Here is a 14,030-nt window from a genome sequence, read left to right on the forward strand (position 1 = left end):
AATGTGGGGGACCAACAATGGGTATGAATTAAATGGCACAGTGATGTCACTTGTTAGCATCCACTGTTCTCTCCCTTGTCATGGGAGGAGAAGAGTCCAGTGCTGTATATGTTGTCGAGGCGAAGAAGATTCCAATGGCCCATCTATTGTCAAAGTGGTATAAGAGTTTACTGCACTATCCATTGTCGAGGGGGAAAGGAGTCCACTGCTCTATATTTTTTGTTTGAGGGGAAGAAGAGTCCAGTGCTCTATCCATTGTCATGGGGAAGAGGAGTCTTCTGCTGCATCCAATGTCGAAGGATAGTAGGAGTCTACTGCACTATCCACTGTTATGGGGAAGAAGATTCCAGTGCACTATTCATTGTCGAAGTGGGGGGGGGGGGGTCCACTGCTCTATCCATTGTTGAGGGGGAGACTAGCTCTCAGCTCTATTCATTGTTGAGGGGAAGAAGAGTCCACTGCTCTATCAGTTCTCAAGATGGAGAATTGTCCAGTGCTCTATCCATTATTGAGGGGAAGAAGAGTCCACTGCACTATTCATTGTCGAGAAGTAGAAGAATCCAGTGCAGTATCCATTGTCAAAAAGGAGAAGAGTCCAGTGCAGTATCCATTGTCAAAAAGGAGAAGAGTCCAGTGCAGTATCCATTGTCGACAGGAAGAAGAATGTCTTTCCACCAACTTGTAGTAGCTGTTTCGGAAAGGGAGAAGACCCAAAGCTTTGTGGTCAAATGTTCGGATGTAGGGAAAAAGTTAAGCCTGGTACACCCTTTTTTTCCCCCATTCAACCCAGCAAGTTCAATGGAAAAAAACTGAGGCGCTCAGGAGGAGCTTACTGTAGTAACTATGCAATGTTAGTACAGCAATCTTCCCACTCTGTTATTGTGTTCTGATAGGGGGACTGCCCCCCTGCCAGAACACACCGATCAAGGCTTGCAGCCATTGGCTGTAAGAGCTGATTGGATGCTGATCAGCTTCTGTTTTTCCAGCAAGCCCGCTTGACGGAAGCCAGACAGGCTGCTTTACACACAGGCCGAGATGTACTGCATATTTTCTATATATCACATCATTTCTATATAACATTGCAACTTTTTGTTTTCTGAGTAAGCATTTCGTATTGTGCTTCCAGCACAGCACCGCCAAACAAAGTTGTGCGGACCTCTCCATTTTTCCCAACTATCCATATGTAAGTTAAAACCAAGCTATTATCTTCTCAAGTCATACGGGTACCAATTTAGCTTTGTGATCATAATAATTTTGACATGTAAATTAGCAACTCACATAGTGCATAATGCCTCGTACACACAAACGGTTTTCCCGACGGGAAAACTGCCATGTTTGCTTTTGGTCGGGAAAACCGGCCATGTGTATGCTCCATAGTAGTTTCAATAGTAGTTTTCCCGACGGGAAAACTGCGAGCAAAAAATGAAAACTTGTTCTCTTTTTTTTTTTTTTTTTACCACGATTCTCTGTGTTTTTTTGCTCGGCAGTTTTCCTGTTGGGAAAACCGGCCGTGTGTAAACGGGGAAAAGCAACCGGCAGGTTCTCGGTTTTCCCGGCGGACTTTTGACCGTTGGGAAAACCGATCGTGTGTACTAGGCATAAGAAATGGTGCATTTTTTAATATCACTCTGGTCAGCAGCTGTCTGTGACATGTGGAGCATGGAGTCTCATGTAAAACTTGCTGCCTTGTCCACAAGTAGGACCCAAATCCTCGCTGTGATGGAGGAAGCAGAAACCAAAGAGATGGCAGCTGAATGCCCTTGGGATGCAGAACAAACTGGAAGTGGTGTCAGAGGATGGGGCTACATGTTTTCAGGCCGCCCAAGCCTCTTTCTCAAGCCAAAGGGTTTTGGCTTGAGAAAGAGAGGCTTTGGTAGCCTCAGAACATTTGAACAGCTATTGTTTATTTTTAATGCTGTAACTCTCAGGCTTTTTTTGTATATTATTCAGAAAATGTTCTAAGGATCCTGGTAGAATTAGTGTTGATCTTTTTCTTCCATGTCTAGTCCTCCTAAGGCTCTTTTGTCTTCTATTTCAGGCAGCCGCACTCCTGCGGAGGAGAAAACTTGATTACTACTTGCACAGATTACTACCTGAACTCCTGCGCTCCACGTCTTTTTTAACCGCCAACGGAAGCCTCTACATTGCCTTCTTCTGTATACTAAGGTCAGTATGTACATTTTTGCTCTGTGCTGTAAAGGCACCTTCATGCCAAGGAGAAGGCTGATGTTGATAGAAGCATGTTGATCTGTCAGTATTTACCTGAAGGGTAAGCAGAGGCTATGGTTCATTGCAGCAGCTCAGGCAGAGATGGATTAAGAAAGAAAGGAGCTTTTTATAAAAAAAAAATGATGCTTAAAAGGAGTGCAGTAGGAACCCAAAAGTCACCCCTCACTGCCTGAAATGTGTAGGTGTGTCAGAGTGCCCTTCAAAGTAGATGGCACAGCAACACACCACATGGTTTTTCATGCACTGTGATAAGCGCCAATAAATTCATACATTTACCACAACTTACTGGTTCTAAATGTGCAATATATTTTTTTTGGGCCAGCATAAAGCAAACGTTTAATTGGCCTAATTAGGTTTGCTTTATACAGTTGCAATAAAAAGTATGTGAACCCTTTTGGAATGATATGGATTTCTGCACAAATTGGTCATAAAATGTGATCTGTTCTTCATTTAAGTCACAACAATAGACAATCACAGTCTGCTTAAACTAATAACACACAAAGAATTTAATGTTACCATGTTTTTTATTGAACACACCATGTAAACATTCACAGTGCAGGTGTAAAAAGTATGTGAACCCCTAGACTAATGACATCTCCAAGAGCTAATTGGAGTGAGGTGTCAGCCAACTGGAGTCCAATCAATGAGATGAGATTGGAGGTGTTGGTTACAGCTGCCCTGCCCTATAAAAAAACACACCAGTTCTGGGTTTGCTTTACACCAGAAGCTTTGCCTGATGTGAATGATGCCTTGCACAAAAGAGCTCTCAGAAGACCTACGATTAAGAATTGTTGACTTGCATAAAGCTGGAAAGGGTTATAAAAGTATCTCCAAAAGCTTTGCTGTTCATTAGTCCACGGTAAGTCAAATTGTCTATAAATGGAGAAAGTTCAGCGCTGCTGCTTCTCTCCCTAGGAGTGGCCGTCCTGTAAAGATGACTGCAAGAGCACAGCGCAGACTGCTCAATGAGGTGAAGAAGAATCCTAGAGTGTCAGCTAAAGACTTACAAAAGTCTCTGGCATATGCTAACATCCCTGTTAGCGAATCTACGATACGTAAAACACTAAACAAGAATGGATTTCATGGGAGGATACCAGAGAGGAAGCCACTACTGTCCAAAAAAAACATTGCTGCTCGTTTACAGTTGGCACAAGAGCACCTGGATGTTCCACAGCAGTACTGGCAAAATTATTCTGTGGACAGATGAAACCAAAGTTGAGTTGTTTGGAAGAAACACACAACACTATGTGTGGAGAAAAAGAGGCACAGCACACCAACATCAAAACCTCATCCCAACTGTGAAGTATGGTGGTGAGGGCATCATGGTTTGGGGCTGCTTTGCTGCGTCAGGGCCTGGACGGATTGCTATCATCGAAGGAAAAATGAATTCCCAAGTTTATCAAGACATTTTGCAGGAGAACTTAAGGCCATCTGTCCACCAGCTGAAGCTCAACAGAAGATGGGTGTTGCAACAGGACAACGACCCAAAGCATAGAAGTAAATCAACAACAGAATGGCTTAAACAGAAGAAAATACACCTTCTGGAGTGGCCCAGTCAGAGTCCTGACCTCAACCCGATTGAGATGCTGTGGCATGACCTCAAGAAAGCAATTCACACCAGGCATCCCAAGAATATTGCTGAACTGAAACAGTTCTGTAAAGAGGAATGGTCAAGAATTACTCCTGACCGCTGCGCACGTCTGATCTGCAACTACAAGAAACGTTTGGTTGAAGTTATTGCTGCCAAAGGAGGTTCAATCAGTTAATAAATCCAAGGGTTCACATACTTTTTCCACCTGCACTGTGAATGTTTACATGGTGTTCAATAAAAACATGGTAACATTTAATTCTTTGTGTGTTATTATTTTAAGCAGACTGATATTGTCTATTGTTGTGATTTAGATGAAGATCAGATCACATTATATGACCAATTTGTGCAGAAATCCATATCATTCCAAAAGGGTTCACATACTTTTTATTGCAACTGTAGAAAAGACACGACTGGAAAGGAAGAGTGCTTCTCACCCCTATAATAGAAAAATAGAAGAATGCCCCAATGGGGTTTTTAGGCAGCATGGTAGAAAAGCATATAAAACAAGTTGTATAATAAAATAATTTTATTGTATAAAAAGTAGAAATTCATTGAACAGTTGCGATATGAGCTCTGGTATATAAAATATTGTACAATGTACACATGCATCAATGCAAGCATAAAGATTATCATACAAATGAACATATATAATGTACAAGTATGCAGCAAAAGCTGACGCGTTTCAACCCCTTCATGGGGTCTTCTTCAGAGGTCTTTTGATGCTGCTGTAACAAAATGCATAAATAAATAAACTTTGCTTCTACAAATTACTGTGGAAGAATTATAAAGGTAGGTTGCATAGTTACCAATTTGTTGCGTGTGAACATGAATAATTTAAACCACAGTATTCTTTAAAATGTAGTCCACAGAGGATCCAAGGTAAGCCTCCCAAAAAGAGGTGGTGACCCAGAGCACAAAACCGCAAAATGGGACGTCCCATGCAGCTTACAGGTAGTCACAGTTGTGTGGAGAAAAAGTCCACAACACACCCAATAAGAGAGTGGGGAGGGAAGGAAGAGGGGACACCAGCACCTATGGCAAAAATGTTAAAATTTATTGAAATATTCAGAATCATAGTGTTTGATATATCGATCTAAACTCATAGTGTCAGAATTTATTCATTTTTAATTTTGCTTTTGCTTGTTTACATATATATATATATGGGTAATCAGACAGAGCCAGTTTTATGTTATTACTGGCGTATATTATTGAAGGAAGGGATCAATAGCCACTATTGCATATAGTAGGTAATTAAACCAGGGTGGGTCGTCCTATTAAGCACAAACCCAAAATAGGCAGGTTAATACAGTTGTTAATGAGTTAGTCAAAAACAAAAATGTCACACATAGTAGGGTATAGAAACCAAAAAACACTCAAAAATTGCAACGTCATACTATAGCAGGCATAAGAGAGAAAAACCCCAAGGAGTGACCCACCTAGGAAGTGAAAAGGAATATTGAAAGGAACTGTGAGCAGTAAAAGGTGAGTAAGTGGGAAATATGAAGGGGGGGTAGAAAGAGAATTAGGTTTGCTTTAGCCCTTCTTCCCAGCAGCATATACTTACCTTTTGTTTACCCTCCTGCTTCTCCATTTATAGCTAGGAGTTGAAAAAAAACACCTCATATGACAAATCCAGGCCAATCCATACAGATGGAGTTCACAATTCTTCTTAAAGTGGAACTTTGCCCATAAAGTTTGATAACAATTAATGTTCTTTAACAACAGAACATATATTCCACAATAATAATTATGCTACTGAAATGAGTGTGTGCTGTAACTTGTCTCCAGACTTGCTCTTGTTTTTTCTTGTTGGGGGCCGCCATTTTGTTGAGGCCCAGAGCAGTCACTTTCTTATTAGAAACTCTCCACCTCTCCTTGGTCTCAAAAACCATTTGTCACGTTCTTCAATTAAAATATATACATTTCCTACGTTGATTGTATGTCTTGGCTCAGATAGAGAGGAAGGCTGACAGAGGCTTTAGGAAGCCATAGATGATTCATTTTTCTTTCCTGCAATGCAGGAAAGAAAATGGCTTGATTCCCGCATCAACACATATGGAGGTCTGCATTAAAAGAAACATGTTGCTGTACTCTGCCTAGACAAAGCACAGGTTCACTTTACAATATCCCAAAGGGGGTGAGACAATGGTTGCTTGTTCAGGTAACCAGTAACACCATCCTAAGTGTGTAGCTCTAGATCGCTATTAAACTCTGCATGGTATGAAGTGCAAATACAAATCTTAAAGCAGTAGTAAAGTCAGTTGCTTCAACCCTTTGTTTCTTATAATGCAATTTTATAAAGTTTTTATGAATCAAAGAGCCGCCATAACAAAGCATATCTAATGCTTCTTACTTGAAAAAAATATTATTATAGTCCCGGCATGTAAACACAATTTTTTCAGCATGAAGAACTTTCTTGAAAAAATTTGACCAATTGCGCATGTGCTGATGATGTCATTGCACTGAAACGAAGAATGTAGGAAGCCATCTATCTACACACAGCACACTAGTTGTCTAGTTTATAATGAGTAATATGCTGGAAATTTAACTGGATGGATTTACTACTGCTTTAAAGCGGGAGTTCACCCGAAAAACAATTTTTAACATTAGATTGATGCTCATTTTGTGAAGGGGAATCAGGTGTGTTTTTTTTTTAAATCGAAGCAGTACTTACCGTTTTAGAGATAGATCTTCTCCGCCGTTTCCGGGTATGGGCTGCGGGACTGGGCGTTCCTATTTGATTGACAGGCTTCCGACGGTCGCATCCATCGCGTCACGAGTAGCCAAAAGAAGCCGAACGTCGGTGCGGCTCTATACGGCGCCTGCGCACCGACGTTCGGCTACTTTCAGAAAATCGTAGCGCGCTGTATGCGACCGTCGGAAGCCTGTCAATCAAATAGGAACGCCCAGTCCCGCAGCCCATACCCGGAAGCGGCGGAGAAGATCTATCTCTAAAACGGTAAGTACTGCTTTGATTTTAAAAAAACACCCGATTCCCCTTCACAAAATGAGCCTCAATCTACTGTTAAAAATTGAGTTTTTGGGAGAACCTCCACTTTAAGCTCAACCCAGGTCTAAAACCGTCCAGAAAGAGGAGTGGGTCGTTGTTTGTGAAGGTTCAGTCCTTCCACCCTCATAGCAAGCTTTTCTGTCTACCAGCTCTACCGAGATTTCAGTTATAAGTAAATGAAAAGGGGAAAAGCGGCATGGCAGGAAGCCAGTGCCAGGTTACTGGGAAGGAAACATTCATCATCTGGAATAGTGGTGATCCCGGCTTCTCCCTGATAGCAGCCAGTCAGCTCTGTCTGCAGACACCCACACACTTGAAATCGTTGCAGTATCTAGCAGAAAACACAGATCTTGAATAGACATGCACTGTTGTTGGAGTTGAAACTGAGTGGACACCCTGGCTGCTGACCTATAATAACACTTCCTCATTCTTCAGAAAACTCCATTCTGAACCATTAGTTCTATTTTTCTATAAGATTGTAAGCTCTTATGAGCAGGACCCTCCTAACCCTCTTGTATTTTATTGTATTGTAACTGTACTGTGTCTGTTTATATTGTTTGCATTGACTTCTGTTAAAGAAGTTGCATGCAAGTTGTGTCCCCAAAGTTAAGCTGGGGTCCGACTTCAAAGTTGCGGGCAATGTGAACATGGGATCACACCTAGAAGCTGATTGGTTACGTTTAGGGCTGCTAGTATAGTGTAGATTACTGCGCTGCTAGGTATGCATGTATCAAGCTGCTAAACACAGCTACTGAAAAACAAGAAGCAAAAAACAAAATGTGGACAAAAAAGTGTAGCGCTCTGATACAAAAACAGGTATGAAGGTGAAAATCAAAACCATGTGTGATCAATATGCAATAGTGTAAAATGCACATATATATGAAGACACAGTTGTCAAAACCATATATATAAAAGTGTCCAAAAATGAACCAAATGAAAAATGAATAAAGCAATGTTCAAGATTGAAGCATGAGATGAAATCTTCCAAAAATGAGTAAATAAATGTGAATTTTCAAAAGAAGGAATGTCCCATCACCAGTGTGAATGCAGGCTTACCGGAACTTGTGGACTCTGCGAAATGTATATTTCCAGAGCCAATCAGGATTGGTATAAACTGGAAACCACGGTGTGGAGTTGCTTCAGGCAGGGGTCAGCGAATGATCTTGATGCAATAACCTGGGGGGAACTGGAAGGTCTCTCGCTCAGGGGATGCAGGAGATGGTCATCCGTGTTTAAAATTCGCATAAAAACGTAGAAAAGAAAAGAGGGGACGCCATAGTGTAATACCGTCAAAAAATCAGTTTAAGGTTTAATTAAAAGTTGCACTTACATGTCATATGAGAAAAAAGCGCACTTCAATATAATGTTCCTAACATGTCTGTGATTGACGTTTTGACCAAAAACGAGCTCCCCCCCCGTCGCGTAAGCCGCGGCACGGTTGGCGAAAGGAGCCGAACGGCGAGTCGGCGCTATACTGCGCATGCGCATCGCCGTTCGGCTCCTTTCGCCAATCGTGACGCGGCTTACGCGACGGGGGGAGCTCGTTTTTGGTCAAAACGTCAATCACAGACATGTTAGGAACGCCCACTCCCGCGGGACTCGCAAGCCGGAAGCCACGGGTGAATATGCTGTACTAAGGTATGTACAGCATGAAAAAAATAATAAGAGCCTTAATCGTATTGTAATGTGGGGGGTCAGTGTAATAAAAAAAAGTAGTTTTTAGGGTGAACCACCCCTTTAATCAGAGAAAAACCCCCCAAAAAATTGGTGTATAATTTAAAAAGGCAATTAATTCTTGAAGATTTATGTGCAGTGGTTAATATAAATAACCAGCTATTTGGCTAGAGAACAGAATTTCTAATCCACTATGAGAATAACAGATAGAAGATATGTATGTATGTGTGTGTGTGTGTGTGTGTGTGTGTGTATATATAGTTAGTTAGTATTCATTTTAAAATTGTAAAAGTAAAAAGTATGTGAAATTTTAAAACATTTGTCCATTTATCAAATGTTCATTACAAGAGCCCTGAAAAATTGCACTCGCCTGCTCGCATTTTGCAAGTGGATTTTGAGGACTGGCGAGTGTGGGCTGCCTGGGAGTGGGGGCAGGGCCGTTGGCAGCCTGGATGGTATAGGAGCCATTGTTCCAGTGATTGTAGGGGAAGAGAGAGGAGAGCCGCTGCCGCCTGGTTGATTAGAGCGCTGGGGAACATAACAGCTTTCATTTCAGTAGTTGTGTGTTTCCCGCTGTGCGCCATCATATACAGCCCTTCTCCCTTGTCCAGGGAACTTTGATAGCCAGATTACCGCCCCAGGATTGAACGGGTGATCTATCTATGAAAGTGCCCAGACAATAGGGAGGGGCTGTTTATGACGGAGCGCAGCGGGAAACACATAACTATTGAAATGAAAGCTGCTATGTTCCCCAGTGCTCTAATCAACCAGACGGTGGCCGCTCTCCTCTTTTCCCCTGCACAGTCTACACTGGGGGGGGGCACAGGCTGCACTGGGGGGGGGACACAGGCTGCACTGGGGGGGACGGGGACACAGGCTGCACTGGGGGGGACGGGGACACAGGCTGCACTGGGGGAGGGACACAGGCTGCACTGGGGGGAGGGACACAGGCTGCACTGGGGGGGGGGACACAGGCTGCACTGGGGGGGGGACACAGGCTGCACTGGGGGGAGGGACACAGGCTGCACTGGGGGGGGGGGGGACACAGGCTGCACTAGGGGGGGGACACAGGCTGCACTGGGTGGGGGACACAGGCTGCTGAGGGGGGACACAGGCTGCTGAGGGGGGACACAGGCTGCACTGGGGGGGGGGCACAGGCGGTATTGGGGTGCATTGGGGACACAGGCTGCATGGGGTGCATTGGGGACACAGCCTGCATGGGGGGACACAGCCTGCACTGAGGGGACACACTGCATTGGGGGGACACGGGCAGGCTGCGCTGGTGGACAAGGATAAAGTTGTTAATATTTATTTTTATAACTTAATTCTGCTTAAAACATTTAAGTGTAATTTTGTTAGATAATTTATGAGGGCATGTTTAGGGGCGGGGCACGGTAGGGGTTGGGCGCGGCAACTGGTGGCGAATAACCTTTGAGGTCTGGCTAGTAGCTCAGGACTTGAAATTTTGAGCCCTGCATTGCAAGAATATGAATATTTTTGTCCAAAAATCGATACATGTATGGCCAGCATAAGGCCCCATGTACACGGGACGCTGCTAAATGTACGTTCAGAGGCAGTTGGGCGCTTTTTTCAACTGCTCCTGAACTCATTCAATGTTATCCTATGTGACCATGGACACAGTCTCGTTTATTGCCGTTATTAGGCAGTTGCGTTTAACAGCGTTTCTTTGAAAAGCAAAAAAATTGGCTCAGACGCAGAAGATTTCCACGTTTCAGAAGACAAACGCGACTAACCCGCGTTTAGCCGCGTTTTTTTTTTTAAAAGCAAATCGCGGCTAAACACGGCATTTAAATGCAGCAAAATGGGCGTTTTAAAGGTGCGTTAAGATCTGTCCAGTTTAATCGTTTTGGAGCAGTTGTTAAAACGTCCCGTGTACGTGGAGCCTAATGCCGCGTACACACGATATTTTTTCGGCATAAAAAAAACCTTTTTTTTTTTTAAATGTCATTTAAAATGATCGTGTGTGGGCTTTACATTATTTTTCGGGTTCTGAAAAACGACAAAAAAAAAATTCGAACATGCTGCATTTTTTAATGACGTTTTAAACAATGTCGTTTTTCGGGTTGTAAAAAATGATCGTGTGTGGGCTAAAACGACATTAAAAACCTGCACATGCTCAAAAGCAAGTTATGAGACGGGAGCGCTCGTTGTGGTAAAACTACCGTTCATAATGGAGTAAGCACATTCATCGCGCTGTAACAGACAGAAAAGCGCGAATCGTCTTTTACTAACATGGAAGCAGCTCCGAGGGTGGCGTCATCCGCATGGAACTTCCCCTTTATAGTGCCGTTGTACGTCACTGCGCTTTGCTAGAGCCTTTTTTCTAAACGATGGTGTGTGGGCAATGTCGTTTTAATAATGAAGTTAGAAATACGTTGTTTTTTCTACATGCCGAAAAATGATTTTTTTTTTTTTCATGCTGAAAAATGATCGTGTGTACGCGGCATTAGACATTTAGCTCCTTCCTAGATTGTAAGCTCTAACGAGCAGGACCCTCTGATCCCTCCTGTTTTGAATTGTATAACTAACTGTACTGTCTGCCCTCATGCTGTAAAGTGATGTGCAAAGTGTTGGCGCTATATAAATCCTGTATCATAATAATAATAATAATAATAATAATAAAGTGCTGTGTAAACTGTTGGCGCTATGTAATAATAATTTTTTGCCTGAGATCCAACATCCACTGAATCCTGGACCAACCCTTTGTTAGATCTACAAGCTACCCAGGAAAAATAGATTTCTATTTGTGACTCCCCGTGTGTAGTTTAGCCGTAAATGGCGTATTTTAGCTGCGGTTTTAGTATTTACAGATGCATGTGATCTTCCAGTAAGGAGACAGTGTGAGCGGGTCTGTCTCTCCGTATTTCAACACTGACTGGCGTGTTTCTCAATACCGGGCCATAAACAAACACATCTGAGAATTATACTGAGCAGACTCTTCCGAGTCATAACAATCAATTACTAAGATGTTAGGTTACAGTTCACACACAAGAGACAAGATCAGGAGAAACTTCAGAAATGTAACAATCCCACAAATAATGGACAAACCATTACCGGAAGGACCTGAAATGGCGTACTGATCAATGTGTGCCATGGAGGATAGAAGTCGCTTGCAGATAAGCCATGGCTTATTTGTGTCTCTGCCAGAACACACCTCCAGCCATCTAGTATTCATTTAGGGGCAGATTCACAAACAATTGCATGGGTGCAGCGTATGTGAGATACGCTACGCCGCTGTAACTTACTGTTCCCAGCTTCGAATCCACAAAGAATTTGCGCCGTAAGTTACGGCGGCGTAGTGTATCTCTCGCGGCGTAATGGCGCGCAATTCAAATGCGGCGAGTAGGGGGCGTGTTTCATATAAATGAAGCGCGTCCCCGCGCCGAACGAACTGCGCATGCGCTGTCCCTAAATTTCCTGCCGTGCATTGCGCTAAATGACGTCGCAAGGATGTCATTGTTTTGACGTGGACATAAATTACCTCCAGCCCGTTTCACGGACGACTTACACAAACGAAATACATTTTTTAAAATTATACGCGGGAACGACGGCCATACTTAACATTGCGTACGCCACCATATAGCAGCTTTAACTATACGCCGGAAAAAGCCAACTAGAGACGATGTAAAAGAATGCGACGGCCGCTCGTACGTTCCTGGATCGTCGGAAATAGCTAATTTGCATACTCAACGCGGATTACGACGGGAACGCCACCCAGCGGACGCCGAAGAATTGCATCTAAGATCCGAAGGCGTACGAAGACGTACGCCTGTTGGATCTTACCCAGATGCCGTCGTATCTTGTTTTGAGGATTCAAAACAAAGATACGACGTGGGAAATTTGAAAGTACGCCGGCGTATCAGTAGATACGCCGGCGTACTCGCTTTGTGGATCTGCCCCTCAAAGTGTAACGCTTATTTTTAGATAGGGTGGGAAAGAACAGAACCTTTGCTGTCTGTGGATGATATACTTTCCTTACTTGTTTTCCTAACTTATGGGTGACAGTGTTGACTAAAGGAAAACCTTTGACACAAGAATACAATGACAATAAAAAAGGAGGATGGGGAAATGCTAGATGCTAGTGTTTTTTTATATTCCCAGTGTAGATTGCTCATCGCTTCTTGTCCCAGTGACCCCATTGTTCACAGACCGAAATAAAAACCCAACAGAAGACATACATATATACATACATACATACATACATACATACATACATATACACACACACACACGCGCGCGCGCGCGCGCACGCACACACACACACACGAGGGTCCGGGGGAGCTGGACAAGGAGATTCCAGTGCACTCCAAGGTAAGCTAGGTTCCACAAGCCCCCCACCTCAAGTGACTCCTGTCACACCAGGCTTGTAGAAACACAGCGTGTTTGCATGTGCAGGGAAATTACGTGGTCAAAATGACCATGCAATTTCCCTGTGGGGCCATATTTAAAAAAAATAAAGGTGCATACTAATTTTTCTGTGGGAAATGCAGGCATGGCAGCCCATTCAGATAAATGGGCTGCCGTAACACAAGCAAACACGGCCCACCACACGCATAGGTATGAACCAAGAGTTAGACGTGACTTCTTTTTGGGAGTATCTCACCAAAAATGCAGGGGATGCCAAAAATTCTGACTTAGTGCAGATTTCAGAGTCAATCGTACAATCAGGAAATTACATTTCTGGGGGGGGGGGTTCTGTACACTGACTGTGTACAAAACACCACCAAGTAGCCATATTGCATTTTACAGAAAATGACATAGCTACAGATAAAAAAGTAAAGGTAATTTATGTTCTGGAAAAATGTGCCGTAGACTAGTAAAACAAAGATAGAGATGTTTGGCCAAAACCGAAGACTGCATTTCAGAAAAGGAAATTCGTACCAACTGTGAAGCATGGTGGTATAAATGTTATGGTTCAGAGTCGGTTGATTTTTTTTTTTTGCATAAATTATTGAAAAGACTGATTTTTCCAAGTGTTGTTATGCAATACAGTATATCACCTTTATTTGTAGCCAGATTATTTGAATACAAATCCTATGCTTGTCTGTTCAAATACATTGTAAAAGGCAATGATATGGCTATGTTTTGATTGTTTTTAGCCTTTGTATGCTGATAAATTCTATCTTTGTTGGATTGTATCTGCACATCTGACTTTCCATCTCTAGTGTCTATAATGTCCCTGTCTTTTATGATTCGGTTTGGACTTGGTTTAAATAATCTCTGAGAATCAGAATCCATACTGGAACTTCTGGAGCTCCATTTTAAAACAAAAAACTAACGCGTGGAACATAACTACCGTATTTATCGGCGTATACCGTGCACTATTTTGCCCTGAAAATCGATATACGCCGATACCCGCTTTCCCGCCACGAGTTTGAATACTGCGCCGGCATATACCGAGCGCAGTACACTCGTGTATCTTCGGGCAGTCTCGGCGCCTCTCGCACTGACGTCCTGAGCGTACAGGACGTCAGCGCGACAGTTGCCGAGCCTGCCCGAAGATAC

At 43.1% G+C, this 14,030-nt stretch overlaps 1 protein-coding gene across 1 annotated transcript in view; it reads left to right on the forward strand.

Annotated features, from left to right (window-relative positions):
• Positions 1–14,030, forward strand: part of TMEM135 (transmembrane protein 135) — a 497,220-nt gene that overhangs the window by 59,931 nt on the left and 423,259 nt on the right. Inside the window, exon 2 of the mRNA XM_040340102.1 lies at positions 2,039–2,166. Coding sequence (XP_040196036.1) covers positions 2,039–2,166 — 128 coding nt within the window. The remainder of the gene's footprint in view (positions 1–2,038; positions 2,167–14,030) is intronic.

Source organism: Rana temporaria, chromosome 2 (genome assembly GCF_905171775.1).
Source record: "Rana temporaria chromosome 2, aRanTem1.1, whole genome shotgun sequence".
Taxonomy (NCBI): domain Eukaryota; kingdom Metazoa; phylum Chordata; class Amphibia; order Anura; family Ranidae; genus Rana; species Rana temporaria.